This window comes from Argopecten irradians, chromosome 1 (genome assembly GCF_041381155.1).
Source record: "Argopecten irradians isolate NY chromosome 1, Ai_NY, whole genome shotgun sequence".
Lineage (NCBI taxonomy): Eukaryota > Metazoa > Mollusca > Bivalvia > Pectinida > Pectinidae > Argopecten > Argopecten irradians.
This window is the reverse complement of record NC_091134.1, coordinates 34,830,755-34,857,168: the sequence shown is the minus strand read 5'-3', so window position 1 is coordinate 34,857,168 and position 26,414 is coordinate 34,830,755. Positions and strand designations below refer to the sequence as shown.

General features: G+C 36.2%; 1 protein-coding gene across 4 annotated transcripts in view; it reads left to right on the top strand.

Annotated features, from left to right (window-relative positions):
* LOC138325430 (coiled-coil domain-containing protein 81-like) overlaps positions 1-22,909 on the top strand; it is a 28,170-nt gene extending 5,261 nt beyond the window's left edge. For 2 of the 4 annotated variants that reach the window (XM_069271111.1, XM_069271102.1), the window contains 13 exons: positions 2,119-2,375; positions 3,185-3,264; positions 3,775-4,133; positions 5,238-5,276; positions 15,754-15,937; positions 17,733-18,021; positions 18,254-18,361; positions 18,501-18,584; positions 18,880-18,965; positions 19,236-19,314; positions 19,895-20,119; positions 20,860-21,080; positions 21,533-22,909. In XM_069271111.1, coding sequence (XP_069127212.1) covers positions 2,119-2,375; positions 3,185-3,264; positions 3,775-4,133; positions 5,238-5,276; positions 15,754-15,937; positions 17,733-18,021; positions 18,254-18,361; positions 18,501-18,584; positions 18,880-18,965; positions 19,236-19,314; positions 19,895-20,119; positions 20,860-21,080; positions 21,533-21,797 — 2,276 coding nt within the window. In that variant the 3' untranslated portion in view covers positions 21,798-22,909. The remainder of the gene's footprint in view (positions 1-2,118; positions 2,376-3,184; positions 3,265-3,774; positions 4,134-5,237; positions 5,277-15,753; positions 15,938-17,732; positions 18,022-18,253; positions 18,362-18,500; positions 18,585-18,879; positions 18,966-19,235; positions 19,315-19,894; positions 20,120-20,859; positions 21,081-21,532) is intronic. The other 2 variants (XM_069271094.1, XM_069271119.1) reach the window with 2 other exon arrangements.
* The last annotated feature ends 3,505 nt before the right edge of the window (positions 22,910-26,414 follow it).

The following is a 26,414-nucleotide window of genomic DNA, read 5'->3' as shown; positions in this document are numbered from 1 at the left end:
ATACCCTGCCTTCACTCCATTCCTGATGACCATCTGTCAGAAATCTTTCATCCTTTCACAGCTAATTACTAGATAGTTGTATATGATTCATTTCCAATATGGATAAATGCTAATTGATGCCCCAGATAAATATATTTTTTTAATTTCTGAAGACAAAAAAAAAATTTACTGCAAGAGATTTTAATAGTATGTAATATCATTATGAGATATTTGAGACGTGACAATACTTGTAATCAAAATAATTCTAAGAATTGTAGTTTATATAAAATGATATTGATACAGACTTGACAATGGGACCCAATTTCATCTGAGAATGACCCCATTGAAAAACACATGTAACACAAACCCTGATTGTTTTAAATACTTATTACTTTATTTTCATTGTTACAGTTTCATTAAATTCATTTCCTATTTGTTTTCCATGTATATATATACCAGTTCAATAACACACATAATATATGATAGAGGCAAAAGCTGAATGCGAAAATAAACTTGTGTAAATGGCCAAAATTGGCAATAGAAAAAAACAGTGATGCAAATTGAAATAGTCTCTGATAACCATCCTCAATATTCCAGGGGTTCCGATCACTTACGATCTCTATACCCCGGACTATCTCATATAGTAAAACTAGAGGCAACAGAACAAAATAGGTAATTTAGTCATTTGATGCACATGAAAAGAGCCGTATAATGGTACACTGTGGTTGACTGTGTGGCTTTGATGTAAGGCGTCACTCTCTCTGTAGTCTTCAAAGGAAATCTTTGCTGGCGTGTGATTGGTCAAATGTTTTTTACTGAGCTGCCTTCAATGTTCACTATGAAAAAGTCCAGGGGTGTAGTGATGGGAACCCCTGGAATATCGAGGATGCTTATAACAAACTCCATGTTCAATCCAAGAGAAAATTTTGATGTATTGTTTCTTAGGGCAGTCAAGTGATAATGCCCAGGTATTGATCATTTTTTGTTAATGGTGGTCACCACAGTCAGCGGTTAATAAAACGGAATCCATTCACCTTGGGCGGATTGATGTATTGATGTATTAAATACCAAGAGAATGGAGAAGCAGGAAATGGCTGGGCCATTTAAATGCTAGCTAGTGTATAAACTGATAATACTCCAGTGTTGAAACATTGCTGATAAGAAGAGAGAAACTCACAGACTAGTATCACTAGGGATGACTGTGCTTTATAAAGTCCACAACAACTAGTATATTAATAATCTTTGTTATCAGGTTATTGATTATGAAACTTCTGATATTGGATTGCTGTCACAGCATTTTCATCGTACTATCTATATACATGTGTAAGGATTGTTTTAAACGGTTAGGAATCCCCACAGCATTAATAGGTACTACAGTGGAACTTGGTTGATAAAAACTCGGATAACTTGACAACCCGGCTTAATACAAAGTTCTTTGACTGTCCCGGCAAAATGCTCTCTTTATATTTATTTAAAGAACTCGGATAATTCGAATTATGAAAACTCGAAGAACTCGGATAATACGAAATAAATTTTGGGTCCGAATGACAAAAATCCTACATAAAACATTTTTATAACTCAAAATGAGATTTTTTGGACAACAAGATCGCCAAAAATGCCAATTTCTTTTTCATAAATCTGCCATAGAACGGCATTTCAAAATATATGTCTAGGTTTTCTTGTTATAATTTTGCAACTACCTTTGGCGATTTTGACATCTCTCTTTTCCACATCCTTTTACAACATGGAACTAGTCTATATACCTAGTAAAGAGATAGTCATTAGACATGAGAACTTGCTTAATTCGAACACTCGGATAACTCAAAGTTTTATCTCGGTCCCTTCGAGTTTGTATTAACCGAGTCCCACTGTATATTAGGTATTACAGTTAAGTTAAGAATATTCCGAGATTTTTAAAAAAATTTTATTTGATAATTTAAGTTAATTAAAGTGAATCTCCTTAAGTTAAGGAAGATTCATGGAACTGTGACTAACTTTCATGATGAAAATATGATTTATGATACAATTTTCTAAGTTTTTGTTTATAATGCTTAAGAGTACAAAAATGATGCTTAGCTATTTCTTTTATTTTTGATAAAATTTAAACATTTTGTATTTCATTTTGACATTTGTTTGCAGGTCAGATTCCAGTGGTTCAGCTTAATTTTGCTGCCATGTCATTTGAGAGCCCGTTTGATAGGGATACAGTAGAAAATTGTGTGAAGGAAATTCTAGGAGCTGTGTCTCGGGCTGTTGGAGCCAGGAAAAATGTTGAACTCACCTTTACAGGAATTGGGCGTTTGTCCATCAGAGATTCCAAAGTCAAAATGAGGTTCTATAAAGAATTCATCAACCAAATGGATGGCACAGGCAAACTGGTGACATCTATGCAAAATGTAAGTTATGATAAATAAATACCATATTCCACCCAATAAGCGCCCTTGTCCATATTAGCACCCCTTCCTTTTTTGAGGCCTCATTTCAAATGCCCAGGCATAAGACCAAAACTATCAAAACTGTAAGGGTTTACAATAATTTGTTCTTAAGCACCTTTTTGTTTTATCAAAATGGGCGCTTATTGGGCTAATATGGTACTGTATTTTTTTGATATTTTTTTTTCATCCAATTCATAAAAATTACCACATAACTCAAAAAAAAAAAATAGCTGTTACAAAAGGGTTAGCAGATAATGCAATGCTCTCAAAGTGGGAATTATAGCTACTAAAATTAACATTAATTTGCCCAACTTCTATTTCCACACAGAATTTTAATAGTATAGTTCTTTAAAGACTAGATAACATCAGGAAAGTGGTCATGCTAGCATACTACTCATTTGTCATGGCATGTCAACCCTGTCTATAAAGGACACCAAAGGGGCACATCAAAATATAGACATCTTTATTGACAGGTGTTCTTACAGATCTAGATAAATAAGATAATAAATTGCATTAGTTGGGGTTGATTAGTCTGTACATTTTAGACAAGTGTCCTTTACCTAGAGATGTCCTTTATAGCAGGTTCGTTCATAGAAATGCCCATGGTATTGATTAAATCAATAGCTAATGATATATATTTATACAGAAACTTTTGGTAGGTTTAAACTTTTAAAGACAACATCTTATATTCCATTGGTATGTAGTCAGATAGCTATTCAGTTTGATCCTTTATAAATAAAATATAAATTATGATTTTTCTGTATTTACAGAGACCAGGAACAGTGGATTCAGTTATGTCTGATCGCCCTATGTCTAGACCAGGAACTAGCTCAACAGTCATTTTACCCAAGTAAGCTTCTAAACTACAAACTATGAATATTTCATATAAACAATACCTATAACTATCTAGAATGAACTTTTTTTCTTCAGAAATTGTTTGATTAAATTTCTGTGCTGTATTGGGTCACAGGTACCTGGCTCGGTTTTTTAAATGGCATGTTCTAGTACATAATATATTATGTACTAGAACATGTAATTTTTTTTGAAAAAAGGAGCCAGGTACCTTTGATTGGGTATAGACCTGTTGTCATTCTGATTCACCTTCCAGACATACTTGTTATTAAAATTAAAAAATTAGCAGAGATTGATCAACTTTTATTTGACTAATGCTGTTGAAATCTTTTTTCTGGTGGTCACATTTATAACTGCCTAAGAACCTAAGCCAATACTCAATACTCAATGTCTCAATACTTTTATTTATTAAGACGAATATTCCCAGTTTGCTTGTATTGTGGATGCAAAAATAAATTTCATTGAAATACATTCGTATGTGCATTTCCACTCTTGTCTATGTTTGCAGAATTTCCAGTACCAACCTTGCATCAGGTGGCCTAGCACCTGTGGCAGAAGAAACCAATGAGGCCAACCCTGTTGACCCTGCCCTGGTAGGTGACGCCCTCCATGAGCCACCACCTATACACCCTCTGGACGCCCAGGCCTTGGAGCCAAGCTATGAGGATCCAGAAGTAACCACACCAGTACAACAGGAGACCCTTGCCACTTTGAATCAGAAACAGGAAGTGTTTGAGGGCAGGGATGTTGAGGACGAGCAGACGGCCACCGCCATTAGAAACATTGAGTTTACCGGAGAGGGTATGGACCAGCCAAAATCCTTTGAGCCTGTACAACCTCCAATGCCAGATGAATTGGAAGATAAAGGTAAGCACAGAAATCTTTTTATTTAGTCGGAAGGGACAACTCTTGGTTCAAGGGTTGATTCTTATAATAGTGATTTTTATCTACAATCAGGGTTTGTGTCCCCATGTCCTTTTTTGAAGCTGGAAAATGAAAAAGAGATCATTTTTTCCAGAAAGTTTATACCAATTATACAGACCCCAACAGCAAATAAGACCATTCTTCAACCTGTTGGGGGATTGACTGCAAAGAAGACACAAGCCCCTCTCCCACCTATTTCCCCTGTAAATATAAAAGTTTCAAGAAATTATTGTGTAACTATTGTGTGCTTTAGATGGGGAAATATACTTATTATATGGCGGTTTTACAGATTAAATTCAGAGAATGCTTTGTTAAGGAAGCCAATTTAGAGTAAACTGTCTCTCTCTTCTTTGACAAAAGTGATAACTGTACTGGTGTAATGTACACACTTGTACAGTACATTCATAAACATAATTGAAGAAAAGCATTGTCATTAAATTTTTAAACCCTATAGAATCAAACATACATTGGTTCATTATGCAGAAAGCTGTGTTTGGTTATTAACTCCAGTTGGCATCTTGATGTGAGCAATTTCCATTTTCATTCCACACCTATTTCTTTTCACTCCTCCATTACTGCCAATATAGAATTTCATTCCTGCTCTTTTTTGTTGCTAATTTCTTCAAGCCCAAGTCATTTCCTTTTTCATAGTTCCCTTTCATTTTTCCACCTAAATATTTATGAAATCCTGAAATAAAGATTGCATGTTATGAATTCCTAGCAATATATATTCATATATTTGCTAATTAGGGAGGAAATAAGGACAAAAACTAATTTTCTTTGCATAAATTTTTTTAATTAAAGTGGTATACTACCTTTGAAAATCCTCAAAATATGATCATAATTTTCAGGCCAAGTTAGCCAACAGAATAAATTGTCTTCAAAAATATCTTATTTTATAAAGCATAGAAATTTGATTTGATTATTGTTCAAAATTTTCTAATTTGGGATTGCATAAAAGTGAGAGGTTCAGAGCATAATGTCGTCAGGGGAATATTCTTATAGAAGATAAAATGCTAATTACTGTGCACTGTTGTCCCCCTCCAGTGGAACCTGCTGGTCGAATGTTCCCAGATATAGATGAGCGTAAGTACAGGAGGGAATGAATTTCCTGCATGAGTGATCACACAAAAATAATGGTTGCACATTAACTCACCCCTGCAGTTTGTGTTTGTGTTTGATTTAATCTCCACTCATCATATAAAAAATATACCCATCACAAACTTCAAACATAGCTTTGTGCTTTAATGAGGGTTTACAATAAGTTGAAAAACATTGAAACATATAAGCAGATGAGCAGTGACCACTCAAGGCTCATCATTGTAAAATTTTCAGTGGTATTAATAAATGTTTGACTGTTACTGTATTTATTTTTCTATTGACAGCTTGAAATTTTGACCTTTTATCTACTTTCTCTCGTGAAACATTTGTAAATGATTACTATCAAAGTTTATGATAGAGTGATAGCAGAATAGTACCAAATACCTAATGAATACCTGTGTAGTTCAATGTATTATACAGCTGCACATTTATTCTTGTTGTCAGGGACTGCAGTGCTAACTTATTGATAGAGGGAAGGGTTTCTATACATGTACATGTAAATCTTAATGCATGCCTCTGTTTGATACATGCACATTATGAGTATGAATTTCCCTACTAGTAAATCCTTGTGAAGTTTCTTAAACAAATGAAGGGATCAAAATTTGTAGCTGTTTGAATGAAATTTTGTCTCTTTATGTTTCTTTATTTATTTTTTTTAATAGAAGTTGTGTGATGTTGTGGTTTGTCTGTTCTTCTGAGTTTTCATTAACAGTGAGTGATTCAATATGTTTCAGGACTTTCTGTAACCTGTTAGTGTTTAAGAATCCAGCAACTTGAATAGCATTTTAATGATAAACAAATCATATTATTCCAAAATAAATAATGCAATGTTATGATTTTCTCATTGTTTTGATATATAAAAAGATCATATTGTTTATGTTTCATATTCATTTTCATATTTTTAAACAGACAGGTTTGCTCTACACAATACTTGTATTTCTATGGATTGTGGACTGAACATCTTAAGTAACTGTGTTATGAGCCGATTTCCCATTTCTTTTCCTTTCATACCTGAGATAGCATTTACTAATCAATCAAAGCCATATATCTTTAATATATTTTCCATATCTATATCTATTTTTCATATCTATATCTATTTTTCCACTTTTCAATTTTTAGAGGCTAAGGGCTAAGGATTTGTCTGGTGAAATGTCTAATAGTAAAATTTTGCTTTCACACTGGTTTGACTGCTATTGAAGCTGTTCATGATGAAGTGTCCAATAATGCCACTCCATTTTCTACTTCTTCTTATTGAGGTCAGGGGTAATGTGTCCAATAGCAACTGGTAATGTGTCCAATAGCAACCCTTTGTTTTCTTCAAAGTATATTTATTTTTGTATCAGGAGTCTGGGATAGGGTTTGTTGAGTGATATTTTTGGTATATAATTTTGTTTGGTTTTAAACACACGTTGCACATTGATATTTTTTCATCTCACAGGGTTCACACATCTTTTATCTACATGTAGTTTGTAATACAAACATTTGACCTCCCTTTATTAAATCATAATCAATCATACTGTCATTTTATTTTGTGTCCCAATATTCTTTTATATTGGTATGTCTTAAAACCAAAAAATTCTTTATTCAGCTTTGCTGTTTTGGCAACTAAAGCCTTTTTCTTCCCCCGGTATCAATATCCCACAGCACACTTGAGGTCACAAAAAGGGAATTTATCTCATATTTTTATTCAGAGAGGCTTTTATCTAGTTCTCTATTCACTTTTACCTGAATGCTTGAGATATCGTCTCCTGGGACTATGTATTGGGTGAATTCCTTATCCGAATTTTCGAATAACGACTAGGTCAGCTAAGATTATAGTAAGAAACAACAGAGAAAATCACCACAACAAACGGTTGGCATTTATTGTGTGTGTAGGTGTGTAAGGGGCTGGCCAATTAATATTGTATATAACATGTCATGGGTCACCTTACAGTAAGGTGAAATTGGCTGTTATACAATGAATCAATACAATCATGTCATGCCATCAGATAGGGATCTACTTGGGAAGTGTAATTACATCAATCACCAAGGTAGTTATTTGTCTCGAGGGACGGCATTAATCATTAAAAATTGGACAGAGGATTTTATGTCAAAGGTGACAAACAATTAATAAAGGGAAGTGCTGATATAGCTACCCATCATCTATATATAAATGGGTGGGCATCCCACTAGCTACGCAAGAGTATATATATTAGGTTAAACCACTAGGTACATATGAGGATATATTGGGTCACTTTAGAGAGGATATATTGGGTCACATTAGAGACACAAGATGGTGAACATCACACTAGGTACATATGAGGATATATTGGATCACATTAGCTACACAAGAGGGCAAACATCACACTAGGTACATATGAGGATATATTGGGTCACATTAGCTACACAAGAGGGCAAACATCACACTAGGTACATATGAGGATATATTGGATCACATTAGCTACACAAGAGGGTGAACATCACACTAGGTACATATGAGGAACTACGAGGTACATATGAGGATATATTGGATCACATTAGCTACACAAGAGGGTGAACATCACACTAGGTACATATGAGGATATATTGGGTCACATTAGCTACACAAGAGGGCGAACATCACACTAGGTACATATGAGGATATATTGGATCACATTAGCTACACAAGAGGGTGAACATCACACTAGGTACATATGAGGATATATTGGATCACATTAGCTACACAAGAGGGTGAACATCACACTAGGTACATATGAGGATATATTGGATCACATTAGCTACACAAGAGGGTGAACATCACACTAGGTACATATGAGGATATATTGGATCACATTAGCTACACAAGAGGGTGAACATCACACTAGGTACATATGAGGATATATTGGATCACATTAGCTACACAAGAGGGTGAACATCACACTAGGTACATATGAGGATATATTGGATCACATTAGCTACACAAGAGGGTGAACATCACACTAGGTACATATGAGGATATATTGGTCACATTAGCTACACAAGAGGGGAACATCACACTAGGTACATATGAGGATATATTGGATCACATTAGCTACACAAGAGGGTGAACATCACACTAGGTACATATGAGGATATATTGGATCACATTAGCTACACAAGAGGGTGAACATCACACTAGGTACATATGAGATATATTGGTCACATTAGCTACACAAGAGGGTGAACATCACAGGTAATATGAGGATATATTGGTCACATTAGCTACACAAAGGGAACACACTAGGTAAATGAGTGAACACACACTAGGTACATATGAGGATATATTGGATCACATTAGCTACACAAGAGGGTGAACATCACACTAGGTACATATGAGGATATATTGGATCACATTAGCTACACAAGAGGGTGAACATCACACTAGGTACATATGAGGATATATTGAATCACATTAGCTACACAAGAGGGTGAACATCACACTAGGTACATATGAGGATATATTGGATCACATTAGCTACACAAGAGGGTGAACATCACACTAGGTACATATGAGGATATATTGGATCACATTAGCTACACAAGAGGGTGAACATCACACTAGGTACATATGAGGATATATTGGGTCACATTAGCTACACAAGAGGGTGAACATCACACTAGGTACATATGAGGATATATTGGGTCACATTAGCTACACAAGAGGGTGAACATCACACTAGGTACATATGAGGATATATTGGATCACATTAGCTACACAAGAGGGCAAACATCACACTAGGTACATATGAGGATATATTGGATCACATTAGCTACACAAGAGGGTGAACATCACACTAGGTACATATGAGGATATATTGGATCACATTAGCTACACAAGAGGGTGAACATCACACTAGGTACATATGAGGATATATTGGTCACACATTAGCTACACAAGAGGGTGAACATCACACTAGGTACATATGAGGATATATTGGATCACATTAGCTACACAAGAGGGTGAACATCACACTAGGTACATATGAGGATATATTGGATCACATTAGCTACACAAGAGGGTGAACATCACACTAGGTACATATGAGGATATATTGGATCACATTAGCTACACAAGAGGGTGAACATCACACTAGGTACATATGAGGATATATTGGATCACATTAGCTACACAAGAGGGCGAACATCACACTAGGTACATATGAGGATATATTGGATCACATTAGCTACACAAGAGGGTGAACATCACACTAGGTACATATGAGGATATATTGGATCACATTAGCTACACAAGAGGGTGAACATCACACTAGGTACATATGAGGAGTATATTGGATCACATTAGCTACACAAGAGGGTGAACATCACACTAGGTACATATGAGGATATATTGGATCACATTAGCTACACAAGAGGGTGAACATCACACAGGTACATATGAGGATATATTGGATCACATTAGCTACACAAGAGGGTGAACATCACACTAGGTACATATGAGGATATATTGGATCACATTAGCTACACAAGAGGGTGAACATCACACTAGGTACATATGAGGATATATTGGATCACATTAGCTACACAAGAGGGTGAACATCACACTAGGTACATATGAGGATATATTGGGTCACATTAGCTACACAAGAGGGTGAACATCACACTAGGTACATATGAGGATATATTGGATCACATTAGCTACACAAGAGGGTGAACATCACACTAGGTACATATGAGGATATATTGGATCACATTAGCTACACAAGAGGGTGAACATCACACTAGGTACATATGAGGATATATTGGGTCACATTAGCTACACAAGAGGGTGAACATCACACTAGGTACATATGAGGATATATTGGATCACATTAGCTACACAAGAGGGTGAACATCACACTAGGTACATATGAGGATATATTGGATCACATTAGCTACACAAGAGGGTAACATCACACTAGGTACATATGAGGATATATTGGATCACATTAGCTACACAAGAGGGTGAACATCACACTAGGTACATATGAGGATATATTGGATCACATTAGCTACACAAGAGGGTGAACATCACACTAGGTACATATGAGGATATATTGGATCACATTAGCTACACAAGAGGGTGAACATCACACTAGGTACATATGAGGATATATTGGATCACATTAGCTACACAAGAGGGTGAACATCACACTAGGTACATATGAGGATATATTGGATCACATTAGCTACACAAGAGGGCGAACATCACACTAGGTACATATGAGGATATATTGGATCACATTAGCTACACACAAGAGGGTGAACATCACACTAGGTACATATGAGGATATATTGGATCACATTAGCTACACAAGAGGGTGAACATCACACTAGGTACATATGAGGATATATTGGATCACATTAGCTACACAAGAGGGTGAACATCACACTAGGTACATATGAGGATATATTGGATCACATTAGCTACACAAGAGGGGTGAACATCACACTAGGTACATATGAGGATATATTGGATCACATTAGCTACACAAGAGGGTGAACATCACACTAGGTACATATGAGGATATATTGGATCACATTAGCTACACAGAGGGAACATCACACTAGGTACATATGAGGATATATTGGGTCACATTAGCTACACAAGAGGGTGAACATCACACTATGGTACATATGAGGATATATTGGATCACATTAGCTACACAAGAGGGCGAACATCACACTAGGTACATATGAGGATATATTGGATCACATTAGCTACACAAGAGGGAATCATATAGAGGATATATTGGATCACATTAGCTACACAAGAGGGTGAACATCACACTAGGTACATATGAGGATATATTGGATCACATTAGCTACACAAGAGGGTGAATCACGCTAGGTACATATTTTGAAAATATTAGAGAGGTCTTATTAGCTTCTCACAAAAAAGTGAGACATATGAATTACAAAAGAGGTTTAGGGACATGAAATTCTTCACAAGATCATATGGGACTTGTTTGCTACAAAGAAGGGTGTGGGTCATGTATCTACATAGGAGGGTATGGGACCTGTTAGTTACACAGGAGGATGTGGGACATGTTAGTGTTAGCTAAACAGGAGGGTGTAGGACCTGTTAGATAAAAAGGAGGGTGTGGGACATGTTAGCTACACAGGAGGATGTGGGACCTGTTAGTGTTAGCTAAACAGGAGGGTGTAGGACCTGTTAGATAAAAAGGAGGGTGTGGGACATGTTAGCTACATAGAAGGGTTTGGGACCTCTTATCTACACAGGAGGGTACTAGACCTGTTAGTTACACAGGAGGGTGTGGGATATGTTAGTTACACAGGAGGGTGTGGGATATGTTAGTTACACAGGAGGGTATTAGACCTGTTAGTTACACAGGAGGGTGTGGGACCTGTTAGTTACACAGGAGGATGTGGGACCTGTTAGTTACACAGGAGGATGTGGGACCTGTTAGTTACACAGGAGGATGTGAGACCTGTTAGCTACACAGGAGAGTGTGGGACCTGTTAGTTACACAGGAGGATGTGGGACCTGTTAGCTACACAGAAGGGTATTGGACCTGTTTAGATACACAGGAGGGTGTTGGACTTGTTGGTTACACAGGAGGGTGTTGGACCTGTTAGTTACACAGGAGGGTGTTGGACCTGTTAGTTACACAGGAGGATGTGGGACCTGTTAGTTACACAGGAGGATGTGGGACCTGTTAGTTACACAGGAGGGTGTGAGACCTGTTAGTTACACTGGAGGGTGTGAGACCTGTTAGTTACACAGGAGGATGTGGGACCTGTTAGCTACACAGAAGGGTATTGGACCTGTTTAGCTACACAGAAGAGTGTGTGACCTGTTACATACACCAGAGGATGTAGGACCTGTTAGTTACACAGGATGGTGTGGGACCTAATAGCTACACAGAAAGGTGTGGAACCTGTTAGATACACAGACGGTTGTGGGACCTGTTAGTTACACAGGATGGCGTGGGACCTGTTAGATACACAGAAGGTTGTTGGACCTGTAAGTTACACAGGATGGTGTGGGACATGTTAGCTACACAGGAGGTTGTGGGACCTGTTAGTTACAAAGGATGTTGTTGGACCTGTTAGTTACACAAGAGGGTGTAAAACTTATTAGCCTCACAGGATGGTGTGGGACATGTAAGCAACACAGGGGGGTATGGGACAAGAGGGTGTAGAACTTATTAGCCTCACAGGATGGTGTGGGACATGTTAGATACACAGGATGGTGTTGGACATGTAAGCAACACAGGGGGGTATGGGACCTGGTAGTTACACAAGATGGCGTGGGACCTGTTAGTTACACAGGATGGTGTGGGACCTGGTAGTTACACAAGATGGCGTGGGACCTGTTAGTTACACAGGATGGTGTGGGACATGGTAGCTACACAGGAGAGTGTGGGACATGTTAGATACCCAGAAGGTTGTTGGACGTGTTAGTTACACAGGAGGTTTTGAGACCTGTTAGCTACACAGGAGGGTGTGGGACCTGTTAGCTACACAGGAGGATGAGGGACATGTTAGCTACACAGGAGGTTTTGAGACCTGTTAGCTACACAGGAGGGTGTGGGACCTGTTAGCTACACAGGATGGTGTGGGACCTGTTAGCTACACAGGAGGGTGTGGGATCTTCATAAAAGGGCGTTGGACTTGTTAGTTACGCAATATTGTGTGGGACGTTTTAGTTATACAAGAGGCTGTGGAACCTGATATTTACACAGGATGTTGTGGGACCTGTTAGTTACACAAGAGGGCGTGGAGCCATTTAGTTCACAATGAATGTGGGACCTGTTAGCTACACAGGGGGTCCGAGTTCTGCTTTTCGCGGAAGGAGATGACCCATGTGGTTCCCGTCGGCTACGCATGGGGGTGTGGGTCCCGTAAGCAAGAGAGGGTTTGTCCAATAAGAGGGAACGGGGACAACAAAAACTAGACAATAAACGATATAAAAAAATCAGTTGTCTGCAGTCTATCCTTAAAGCATAAATTAATGATAGTGGGTACCAGGGAGATGGCATGTGTATAGCCTCGGTATACGTTATTTGATTCAGTCTGTTCTGCTATTAATTAAATATAGAATAAACTGCCGTTCTAATCAATAACCGCAAGGTAAAGATAAGGGAAAAAACTACCACCCATCTAACACCCCATAAACTATATGGGAACCCATCAATTATGCAGTCTTGTTATTGGCCAGACAAATCATGTTCTAATTTATTAGTTACAAATTGACACTATTAGACATGGAATAGTGCATCGATCCCGAATTTCCCATGGAATAGGCTAGTCACTGTCTCATGGAGATGTAGGGCGAATAGGTATAAGTTTGTCTAAATAAGGATAAGGATACCTTTTTAATGATTTGTTCCCACGTATTTGCACTCAGTTTTCGCTATTCATGTTTCTTATTTTTGCTTTGATGGTATATATTATGAACTTTGGATTCATACTAAATTCAAAACGGGAAAATGAGAAATAAATAAAAGATTAGATATTATGTCTTCATTATGAGTTTGAAATAAATCTGTGAACAATAAATTACGTTTTGATAGCTTATGGCTTTATACTTTGAGTTACATTCTAACCTGCTTAAATCAGAATGAAATGAGCTGGTATTTGGTAGAACCTACCGCTATTAGTAGGCGGATGGTATGGTAGGGTTAGGCAGTTGTCTTAGAATAAATGGTATCAACCACAGAAGGATGGTAGAGGTTTTCTTTAGTTAAAATGGGAATTAAGACTTTCAAGAACATGAAAATTAGTAATATTCTCTTTAGTACATTTATGTAGTTTGAGTTGATGGGTAACCAACCAAACACAAAGATAAGCAGCCAAAAGAAAAAGAATCTGTGTTATATTCAATTTCAAAATGTACAAATTACCTTGATTTTATGGTATTTGAGAAAGTATACGGTCTATGGAAATCATGGTCTTTAAATTTTATTATAAAAAAACATGGCTTAAAATTAAAACAGTTTTAATAACGGGTTTACTCTTATATCTGTAATGTGGTTTGTTTGATATTGATTTCCCTTAACATTTATCGTATAAGATGTAGTTGAACTTAACAAAACGTGAAATCAAAGCAAATAATTCCTGTAGAAATTACGATATGATGCTTTCTTATCTTAAGACTGCTACAGCTTTATATAAAAAGATACTTGATTTTTAGTATGATAGAATAGAATATTATTGAACAGAAAAATGAGGATTAAATTGGAGAAACTTTACGAGATACAAACCTGCAATATGAACACTTGTGTATTGACTGATAACGTGTACGAATACCTAAAGTTGCAGTACAAACTGCTACTTCACATTCCACTACTGAAAAGTTCGCATGCCTGTCGTCATTCAGTGGAATTAACTTGGTGAAATTCATTGATCTAGCCGCACACTTCCTGAGAATAAAAAGAAAAAGAAATTAATTTTGCATACTTACAGAAAAAACGGTGGCTACTTTGAAACCAAAAAGGCTATGACCACTAACTTTGGTTTCGAAAAAGGAATCCTTCGGTTACTTCTAACTTAATTAGTTTGTTACAAACCAAATTTCACCTAGCAACGCATCGCAATGCTGTAGTCTAATGTGTATAGGATTTTACAACTGTCTATAAGCCCAGTACCAGTATTCACCTGTGGGAAAGCCGGCTAAACACATCAATTAGTCATGATAACTCAGCGTATGGAGGGACGCGTCATCATTTTGTTGTCATAGATATTCTTTATGAATTAGTGATGAATGCTAAACAAACTAATGCTGTGTTCCTGTTGTGTTAATGGATGGAGATGTATCAGATCTAATTCTTTTGGGCTCTGGATAAGATTAAAACACTTAAGGCATTGCAGATTGTACAGATCTTTGATTCACAATGTTTTCTGGAGGCATTTTCAAATCTGGAAATTCATTTTATGATTATTGTAAGTAATTGCTGTTTATTTACTTAGGGATTGCTGCGACGTTGCTTGATTTTGACATTACATTGAAATGTCTTGATAACTACGGTATTTGTTATTTATACGTATATGCACTTAAATGTTATATATAGAAACATTTTAATATGTTTTATAGATCTCGGTAGTGTTTAAAATATAAATTATCTTTAAAATCTATTTAGACTTAATTACCTTTTCAAAAAATGTTTGCTATTTGATAAAAAAGTAAAGGAAATTTACACAACATATTCTTAATTGTACAAACTTGTGTGTTACATACACATGTTTAAATGATATCATTTTTTTTCAGTGAAGTTAAAATATCAAGCATTTCATTTTAAGGATTGGTAGTTGAAGAAAGGTTGGAATTGTTATAAACATGGAACCTCGTAGGTTCTTTAATCGCAATAACTTTAATTCCCTGGAGATAGATATGTAGACATTTGAATACAAATGTCTATATATCTATCATAGACAAGCTTTTAGTTGATTGGTTGTAACAATCAATGGATACCGTTGTATAATGAACTGTTTCCATTTACAGACCAGAAGAAGGCACCCATGGCACCAAGCCGTACGGGGTCAAGAATGGCCATGCCTCTTGCTAAAGCCACTGGTGTTAGTCTGCTTGACGACCTGATCCCGTCCTCGTATACCCCAAAACCTCCTAGCCCTCTAGGACCTATTCAAAAGCCTATACCTTCACCTCCTCGGGACCTGGCAGATGGGTAAGTCTTTTATGGTTCATGTTTTACTAACCAAATAAGTTTATGAGATATGATTAGATTTTATTTCGCTACGGTATGTATCATTTAACAATCTTTTAAATACTGTTTGGTATTCAAAAGATTTATCTTTATAATGATACAGGTAGTCAAGATACCATCTTACATTTGAATTGCAAAAATTCAATTCAAACCTGTAAACATTTAACTACTTTTACCTGCAAGAAACATTACACCAATTTATAGCTATTCATAATATAGTTATTGTTGGCCATGCATATTTTACAGCAAGTGTCCAATAGATGTACTTAATTAAAAGTTTGGTATATATGTATCAATATTAACTTAAGCTCTTTAATCGTGTTTGTTTATGTAAATATTTGTTTAAAATTTAGTCATGGTGGATGAAATTAAATTTGCTTTCTTCAAGTAGAACGTGAATGAATTTCAATGAGGGCTAAATAAACGCGATACATTTAGTGGTGTACGTAACTAAGTACCTACGTTGTCGTACAGCTAGTTCTTTTGTCGGATTCGCGGTACATTGCTATGGCCACGAAAATTTGGTCAGCGAAATATTAAGAAATTGATAAAATAGATAATATACTCATACCATATATACGTGATATTTTATAACTGCAAAAATATTTTCCTTTTTTGGCAAAATCGCGAAAATTTTGAACCTCGAAAAATAACCGGTAATATGTTATAATGTTTGTGACACTTATAAACTCTCATTAGGTATGCATCATAAATTCGTCACTGTCATTCTGATTAGGCTAAGTACAATGTACCACAGGTCCCGTGGAATAGATTTCAGTCGGTAGTTATTGATTTCACATTACACCTATCCTTAATTGAACTATATATCAACATTTCGTTTGCATTTAACGTACGAGCTATCTCTGATATATACCCACTCTCAAATGGATTTTAATTGGATCGCGTGATGAGAGGTTGAAATGAAGTTTCACATCTCTAAAATTGTGCCATGACCAGTTATTTGGTCTGACTATCAAACAACATTTGACTAATTAATTAAAGGGAAAATTTTGTTCAGGCTCGCATGTATTTAATGGTTCTCTTTGATTTCTTTATGAACTCTCGATCTATATACTTTCAAGCAGAACACTGATCAGAGCTACTTTTACATAGATATGAAATTTTTCGGAATAGTGTACGTAGGATAGTTAGGCTTGGCTAATCATGTAGAGCGAGTTTTGTTTCTGATCACTAGGCTATTGGTATAATCAATATATATTAACTGCGTATTGTTACTGAGTACACCATTAACATTAAAAGTGATGAACTATGTTGCTGTGTCGTAGTTAGGAACATGATATCAAAAACTATAAAAGTACCCATTATTTCCTACCACTCCTCGCTTGCTGAAACTCTGATTCAGTCTCTTTTCCTCAGCATCATTGTCACTATTAACATAAGAATATCTCATAGTCATTTGAATTTCGCTTAAATCAACAGCCTTTGGTAGTCTCTCATGTGTGCATGTTACAGTTACATAAATCAAATGGATGCTTGGTTGAATAGCCATATGACTGGAATATTTCCTTTTACCAACCAGTAAAACTTGGTTACCATGTAGCAAACTCAATATAGGACATAATCGATTTCATCATTTTCATTTAAATCATCTAGACAAACCTTCTGAAGTTTTATTTAAATGTTATAATAATAGAAATGAGAGAATGTTTTTTTGGGTTTTTTTTTACTCATAAGTCACTACTTTAAACGATGTTTTTTTTATATAGAGGTACATGTTTGATATTTTTACCTGTAGACAAATTCAGCCCATGAAGCCTCCGTCTCCCAAACTCTCTCCTCTTCAAAGAGCACAGAGTGTGGACCAGATCCGATTGGGCCAGAGAAATGCTGCTCTCAACCCTCCAATGTCGGCCTGTGGTCATCCCAACGCTGGCCAGGAGCTGTGCTACCTATGTCATCAACGTTCCCGCAGGAACATCCCTGTTTCGTTTGCTGAGGAGAGGAAGCGCCGAGAGGAAGAAGAGGATAGACTTCTTCAACAGTTTCAGTACATGAAAGATGCTGAGGACACACTCGGAGAACAGGTACTTTGGTTAAAACATTGGTACATTTGTTCAACAAAATGAGTTCTTTTATGATAACGAAAGCAAGTTCCATCGGTGTTACCTACCTTAGAGATCAAGAGAAAATACTATTTAGGTTTGTGACAACACACCCAAGAAAAATTTCCTTCTAGTTCATAATTGATTAGCCAGAATCTTTTCAGAAATAATTTTGAATTCTAGTTCTTCATTCTAATTTCCATTTCTTTTACAGGAAACTCTTCTCGCCAAACGCCATGACCTTCAAAAGATGGCTGCCTTTAACCTAGGAGTATCTGAAGCTGTGTTATCTAAAAAGAAAGCAAGAGACTTAGAATTCCATGTAAGTTCTTCATTAAATACAGAATGAAAATGTGGTCTCCGTATTAGATTTGCTGTGTTTTAGATCATTGGAAACAGGATAATCAGTACATGTATACACTGTATATTTCTTTTATTCTGTATTGTTTTCATGTTTTCAGAAATCCTACATATTTCAAAAAAGGCCTTTAACTCCACCGAAGATTTACAAACAAGAGGAATACTCCAAGGAGTTAGCCGCACAGGTAAGCTGTAGATCATAACTGAATTGATATTATTTTTATTATGAATGCTCTTAAACTTTTCTCGGAATGACGCAAAGCCGATTTTTTGGAAAATATTTATATATGCCTCTACCATAAATCCAATAAAATTCATTGGACAAAGTTATATAAGTACACGAAAAAAGACGTAATTGAATGATTGTTTATTTACTTGTATACTACTTTATTTTTTTACTAAATAACTACATGTATTTATTCATGTTAAAGAATCAATTCCTCACCTTTAGAGTCTATAATTGTACTTTCTTTGTTTAAGGTGGATGCCAAGTCGTCCACTCACAAGAAACACCAATCAGATGAAGAGTTCCTCGAGAGATTAGAACAGGTTCAGCTGGCCGAGGAGTAAGTTGAAAACATTTGAAACGGATAAATATCCATGTAAAAGTTTTATTGAGTGACAAAACTCTGCAAATTGAATCCTTATAACGGTTCAATATATTACAATTAACTCATTATTGATGCCATAAAATGATAAAAATAATGTATAATAAAGATAAGTTGTAATAAGAAATCTAAATTAGGTTATAACTACGAACATTAAATAAAGTTACAACATGTTGGGATGAAAGCTCTTTTCACACTTAATTATTTTTATAATCTTTGTCATTATAGTCTGGCTGCTCAGCGTGAACAGTTCCTAAAGGATAAGAATGATCAACAGGACATGTATAAGAAAGCTCTGGAGGTTCAGGTAAGCTTGCTTTTTTTGTGTAGTAGTCTGCATGTATCCCTAGCTTGTTGTTTACTTAGAAGCATGCCTTTGAGTAGCGCTTGTAGCAATTTCGTAATCAATTTTCATATTATGGCCACATCAATATCACTGTTTTATCGTTATAGGATTTTGATTTCAAAATGTTTGACCCAATAAAATTAAGAGTATGGGGAAGCAAATGTGTGCTATGAAATTGGTGTCTATTGTTAAATTGCTGATATTGCATTACTTTCATATTCGCTGCTTTTGTAATTTTCTGAATTCGTTCACTGTTCATGTAATCATCTGTAGCTTTCAGTTCGCTGCTTTTGTAGGCAGCTAACTTTGTAATCAAACATAATCAATCTTTGCAGCACTGGAATTATAGTATTTCTGCTTTAACTATGTAGTGACTTACAGTATTTGTGCTTTGGTATCTAATTGCTGGCTCACTTATTTCCTTTAACTTTAACTCGTGTATCTAATTGCTTACTAATGTATGCTTGCTTAATCTCTACTGCTGTGAATACATTCTTTACACTTTCTGTACTATTTTTTCTGCACTAACACTTTAATACAGATTAAGATCCGCAGCCGTTTCCGGAAGCCAGACGGTTTGCTTCGTACTCCTGATCGTCTCACTGCAGTGTTGCCAAGGCGACAGACAACCTCCGAGACTAAGCTTCCCCTAATCACACCTCCTCCCCACCACAACTTTAGCACCTGCACCCTTCCTATGATTCCAAAAGTCCTATCCCCCTTCTCCAACTCTTCCAAAGACCGTCTCAACGAGGAACTCCCACGGGTAGATAGATTAACAACAACCTCACTCAACTTTTCCAACTCCATTTATCTTTGCTTATTTTGTCGAAATTTTCGTTTTTTCGAAGTACACTTTTTTTGAACAATATTCGCTCATCTATTAGAAATATACTATCTAAATCATTAAATCCAAATATTAAAGAAATTGTCCAGTTTTTTGTCAAATTTTGTTGGTATTAATAAAAGCATAACGAGAAAAACCGCCAATTTCAAGAATCCAGCTTATGCCGTTGGTTAAGATTTTAATGGAACAGTCTATGATTATAATTATGATATCGGTAAAATTGGCTTATTCCCTTGGAAAAATTCATTGAGGTATTGAGGTCATTAAGTGCTTCTAAATCTGACTATTGCTTGACTAGCATGTGGTTTGCTTGGACATACTTGCTTCAATGTAATGAAATAATGTTGTTGATCAAGCGAATTATGTTTTCTGATGTAAACGTATAATTGATTTTGTGTTTGTCGTGATAATATAGTGAATATAATCACACATGAAAAGACGACCCGGAAATTAGTTATTATAGAAAGAAATGCTACACGCTCAAGTGCAAGCACAAATCAGCTATTATGTAAGCAGAATATAATAGTAAAATTTCTATGTAAGACAATTTCTTTCGTTATCAAAATGTAGCTATTAGAAAACATAAGTTTGAAAAAATGTTTAAGATAAAAAAAAACACCAAAAAACAAAAACCCAATGTATTCCTTTCGAATTTATAGTTGCGGTTTAAGCCCCTACAAGTGCCACCCAGAGAACCCGACAACGAGGTATTCGGAAAGAATGATATGACCAACGAAAAAATGGCTGCAAGGAGATCCCGTGCATACGATTTGTTCCGTGATCAACAGGATCTAGTCGCCCAAAAGAAGAGGGAGGCCATCTTGAAACGCCTGAATGATCAGAAAGAGGAAGAGGAGGTGTTGGAAAGGACAAAGAAAGAGTAAGTGGTACTGAAACTAAGGAGGAAATCAAACTGTTTTCAAAATGGAAAAAAAATAATTGAAAGCAGGTAATTCAGAAAATTGATATCCTTATTGCGAATATGCGGTGTGCCAATGTGGCTGTCCATCGACGGGAATTCAGCAAAATAATATCTGGTGATATGGCGATCAGAGTATAACTGATTTCTCTATTATTCATCATTTCGCAAATCGAATTTTTCACCATTGTGCCGCGAAATCGCGAGGTAAACGCCTTCTAAACGGAAATGCGACAGTATGGATTCATAGAATACTGAACCTTCAGAATGAAGTATTGATTGACTTTATGATTAACGGTTTCTTCTGTTTAACTATGTTAATACAGTATTTGCCATTATTCTACAAACATAATTGATCAAAAAACATTTTAGATTTTAACAATTTCATTAATTTTTTTCGTTTTCGTTCGCAGATTGCTGGATGATCGTGGCACAAGATTTAATAATAGATATCACCTGCGTAAACGCTTAGAGACCGACTGGCAGAAGGCCGCAACCATAAAGAAGAACAATGAGATGGAGGAGCGCTTACGTGCACTTAGTCCTAGTCTTCTTGTACACGAACAGTGCGATAAATACAAACGGTGTGGCCAGTGTAAGAGGAAAATGGTTAACTGTGGAGAGTCTAATATCTGGAGCGAATCACGCTATATTCCTGGATCTCGACTCATGGTGTAGGACTGTATAATAAAACGAAAACATATTCTCTTTGATATTTGAAAACTTTTGATAATTTCTATCTCGAACGAACATAGATTATGAAAAATTGTGATATGAATGAAAACTTCTAGCTCATCAGTATTAGCCGACTAGACCACAACTTTTTTTCCCTCATACGGCATTATTAAAGTGGTTTTCAAGCATATAAAACATGGCCTCAATGTTACAAAATACTTGTATGTGCTATTTTGTCTGTAGATTTGTGTTCTCTCCACTGTTACTGCACCCTGTTATGTTCACCTAGCACAAAACAGATTTGGTACTAGTTTTTTTTGATGGGAAGAATTAATATTCTTTTAGCGCTATTTATCTTTACTTCTTGGGAGATTTTTTTCACGGAGTTGTCAAACTTTTACCCGTTTTGAATTGATACTCTTTTTCTTTTACATTCTTAATCTAATATCAGATTAAGCAAGTCAATTTTTGTTAATACATGATTATGCTTACTCGCTTTGTATCATGTGTTGAACGTCGTAGATACCTACTAATCATCCAATAAACGATTAGAGTTTATTAAAACTAATGTAATGAGTACCGGGATTAATAAATCAATTAGGAGGGATACGAAGTGGAGTTGTTTGTATGTGATTTACTGCTGAAATCATTTACAACGGTTTGTTCATAATTATTACATAAGTTGTACTGAAGTTTTTAATCTAAATGTCTTTCACTTTTTATACTTATCTCTTCCCTTTTCCATTTAATTGTTTAACAATCATTCCAGATTGAACGTATATGTTCTGTCTATTGTGTCATTTCATACATTTTATCCACTTCGTTTATAAGCTAATGTGGAGTTTTTAGAAAGTTCTATTGACTGTGATATATATTTAAAGAAAGCGTTAGTTTTCATTTATTTAAATCATGTTATGTATATATAATGTCTGTTGTAACATTGCTGAAGCAAGGGAGTAGATATATAGATATATATATAATTTTTGTACAAAAACTGAAGCTGTTACCAGATAGACACATTTATCATCCTGTATGCTGGTTTACGCCAAGCATTGTATTTCTTGAATGCTTCTAAGTCTGTGATTACCCATTTTGAATAAACTATTCATGCTGAACATCGGTCTTTACGATCTTAAATGTATTATTCTATATAAAATTACAACTTTATTTCGCAGCTACTGAACTTCTCGATATAAATTTCGAGGTTTGCGAAGATTACTATTCGCGTATTTTTTGCGGATTTAAAAATCGATTTGGAAATCCTTTTTCATAGTAAGTAGGGTTGATAATTCGTTCAGAAGAAGTTTGGGAAATCTATAGTAATCTGGAAAATCGCGGGAGTAAGTCGCACGCGAAAGAAAGTTGGTTACAGTATAAAAACAACATTTTTTAGATGAATGATAACTGTGTCATTAATTTATTTGGGTAAATTCATTCGAAAATGTGCTTAAATCATAGTAAGGTGGAGTGGGGTACTTTTTAGCTCGTCTCTCGAAGAGAGAATTTACTTTGGTGTAGGCGTTGGAACTCCCAGGTTATGGTTTTGGTGTGAGTGTTGAAAAACTGTTATCTGTCACAACTGATTTTATTTCTACAATCATTTTGGATTTTAATTGTTGCCATGAATATGGACTATCATTTTAAGTAGCCAACTGATGACAGTTGAGAATTTCAAGAGGCCCAACGGACTGAATAGTCAGGTTAATGTTTTGATGCCAGTGTTGTAATACTGTTATCCGTCACAACCGATGTTGATTTCTATAATGATCTTGAATTATAATTGTTGTGGTAAGTATGGGCAATGTTGAGAATTCCAAGAGGACCAATGAGTTGGAAAGTTATGTAATGACATTGCTATATTTTATAATACTGGTAAATTACAAGGAACCTGAATTAGAACAACAAAATTCCAGAGGCGAGCGGTGTTATAATACTTGAAAAGAAGTTGATGGAGGGTGTTAAATTGAAATCTGTCTGCCTGTCTTGCGTCCACAAGTCTTGTCCGAACAACACATCTTAGACCTATGGACAAAACAGATAAATATACACAGGAATAATGGGACCATTGGTAGATGTGATTTTAAAAAACGAAACACAATGATTGGTTGTTTTCAAACCAACAGATGTCATTTGGTTGCCATAGTTACCAAAGAAACGTAAAAATGAAGATAGATGACATTTGTGTAGGACGGGTTGGTGTGCTTGTTGGTTTTGAAGAATAACATATATAATATTATATAATTGGAAAGGCAATTCGGATATCATGGTATCTAATGAGAGGCATACGTAGTCATTCTTATATTATATATAGGAATGTAATAGAGAAATTTTATGTTATCAAATGGAACGCTTAATACAGAATTTTACGATGAAACAAAAATATTTATTCTCCTAAACATTGTGTTAAAACGCAAGGCTCGTGTTTTTGTCCCTAACCGAGATGCACCACATTCTATGAAAGTGGAAGGTTCTGCCCTTGCTTGGTGCTCAGCATAAAGGAAGTTAGCCCGTTGTCAGTATAATGTGACCAGATGGAGTGTGGTTCTGTGTTTCTGGCAACATACTTCAATGAAACAGCTATATAAAAGGACAATGTTTCCACATACTGCAGTCTCCCAAAATACGCACACATTTCACTCACAACACATCGCATACACTAGAGGTAGGCCTTAAATGACCCTAGCTGTTAATATAAATGACCCTAGCTGTTAACATAAATGACCTAGCTGTTAACATAAATGACCCTAGCTGTTAATATAAATGACCCTAACTGTTAACGCTTGACCTTAATATAATAATTCTGAGTGACCCCTAGCTCCATATTGCCTGTTGAATTTGAACATCGTTTTGTCACAGTGGTCTCTTCTATCATGTCCATCCTTATTCGTTTATCAGGGAGTTGTGTTGGTCATAAATCAAGAAACTCTTCTGCGCATTTTGGCGATATTACTAGTTTGATGGCTCTTCGTTAACCAATTTTCTCTTTTTAGGTCATCTGACCCGAAAGGTCAGGATGACTATAGTCATCGTGATTCGTCCGTCGTCGTCCGCCGTCAGCCGTCCGCCGTGCGTCCGTCGTGCGTAAACTTTTTCCTTTAAAACACTACTCCTCCGCTACTTTTATATAAGTGAAATAGGTCCGACCCCTAGGGGATGAGGGGTGGGGCCCCTAAAGGGCAATTTTTCTTAATTTTAGCTTTAAAATCATACTCCTCCTTCATCCTTGGATGGATTTCATCCATATTTGGTGTGAAACATCATTGGGGAAGGACAATCAGATTTTATATAAATGAGCTTGGTCCGACCCCTAGGGGCTGAGGGGTGGGGCCCCAAAAGTGCAAATTTTCTTAATTTAAGTTTTAAAATCCTACACCTCCTTCATCCTTGGATTGATTTCATCCATGTTTGGTGTGAAACATCATTGGGGAAGGACAATCATATTTTATATAAGTGAAATAGGTCCTACCCCTAGGGGCAGAGGGGCGGGCCCCAAAAGTGCAATTTTTTTTAATTTAAGCTTTAAAATCCTACACCTCCTTCATCCTTGGATGGATTTCATCCATATTTGGTGTGAAACATCATTGGGGAAGGACAATCATATTTTTCATAAATGAGCCTACTCCTACTCCTAGGGGCTAAGGGGCAGGGCCCCAAAAGAAGAAAAAATTCTGATTTTAGTTTTAAAATCCTACTCCTTAACCCTTGAGTGGATTTCATCCATATTTGGTGTGAAATATCATGGGCAAAGGGCAGTCATATTTTATATAAATGAGCTTGCTTGAACCCCTAGGGACTGAGGGGTGGGACCCCAAAAGGGGATTTTTTTTAAATTTTAGCTCTAAAATCCTTCTCCTCCTTAACTCTTGATAGGATTTCATCCATGTTTGGTGTGAAACATCATTTGGGAAGGACAATTATATTTTATATGAACGAGTTCCCCTGGGGAGGACAGAGGGGTGGGGCTCAGAAGGGGGAACTTCATTGAAATTTATCTTTAAAATCCTACTTCTCCTTAACCCTTGTGTGGCCTTTTTCCATATTTGGCGTAAAACATCATTAGGGAAGGACAATCATATTTTGTATGAAGATTTTGGTAATCCAAGATGGCCACTGGCCCACATCATGTTTTCAGGTTTCGGTCTCCGATCTCACTGAAAATGGGTCAATTGGGGTTTTAAAGGATGGCGAACAACATGCAAACATTTTCGTAAAGATTTTGGTATTCCAAAATGGCTGCTGGCCCACTTCCTGTTTTCAGGTTTCGGTCTCTGATCTCAACGAAAATTGATCTATAGGGGTTTCAAAGGTTTTAATCCTTGAATGGGTTACAACTATATATGGATGAAGGGCTACCAAGTTTGTTCAACAAATGACCTTTACCTTTTTCAGAAACTTACATATTCAACAAAGGAGTTCCATGTATTGCTTATATTAATTATTAACCACTACTTTATACTGTGACTTTGTTGTTTTGTGCCATGAGTCAGATGACCGTTAAGGCCCATGGGCCTCTTGTTACTATAAGTGACCAAAATGTTGATGAATATTGTAGGCGAGACCTAACTAGTGCTTTAATGAGGTTTATGAAGGTAGCTTTGTCCTTATATCTGAATTAATGTT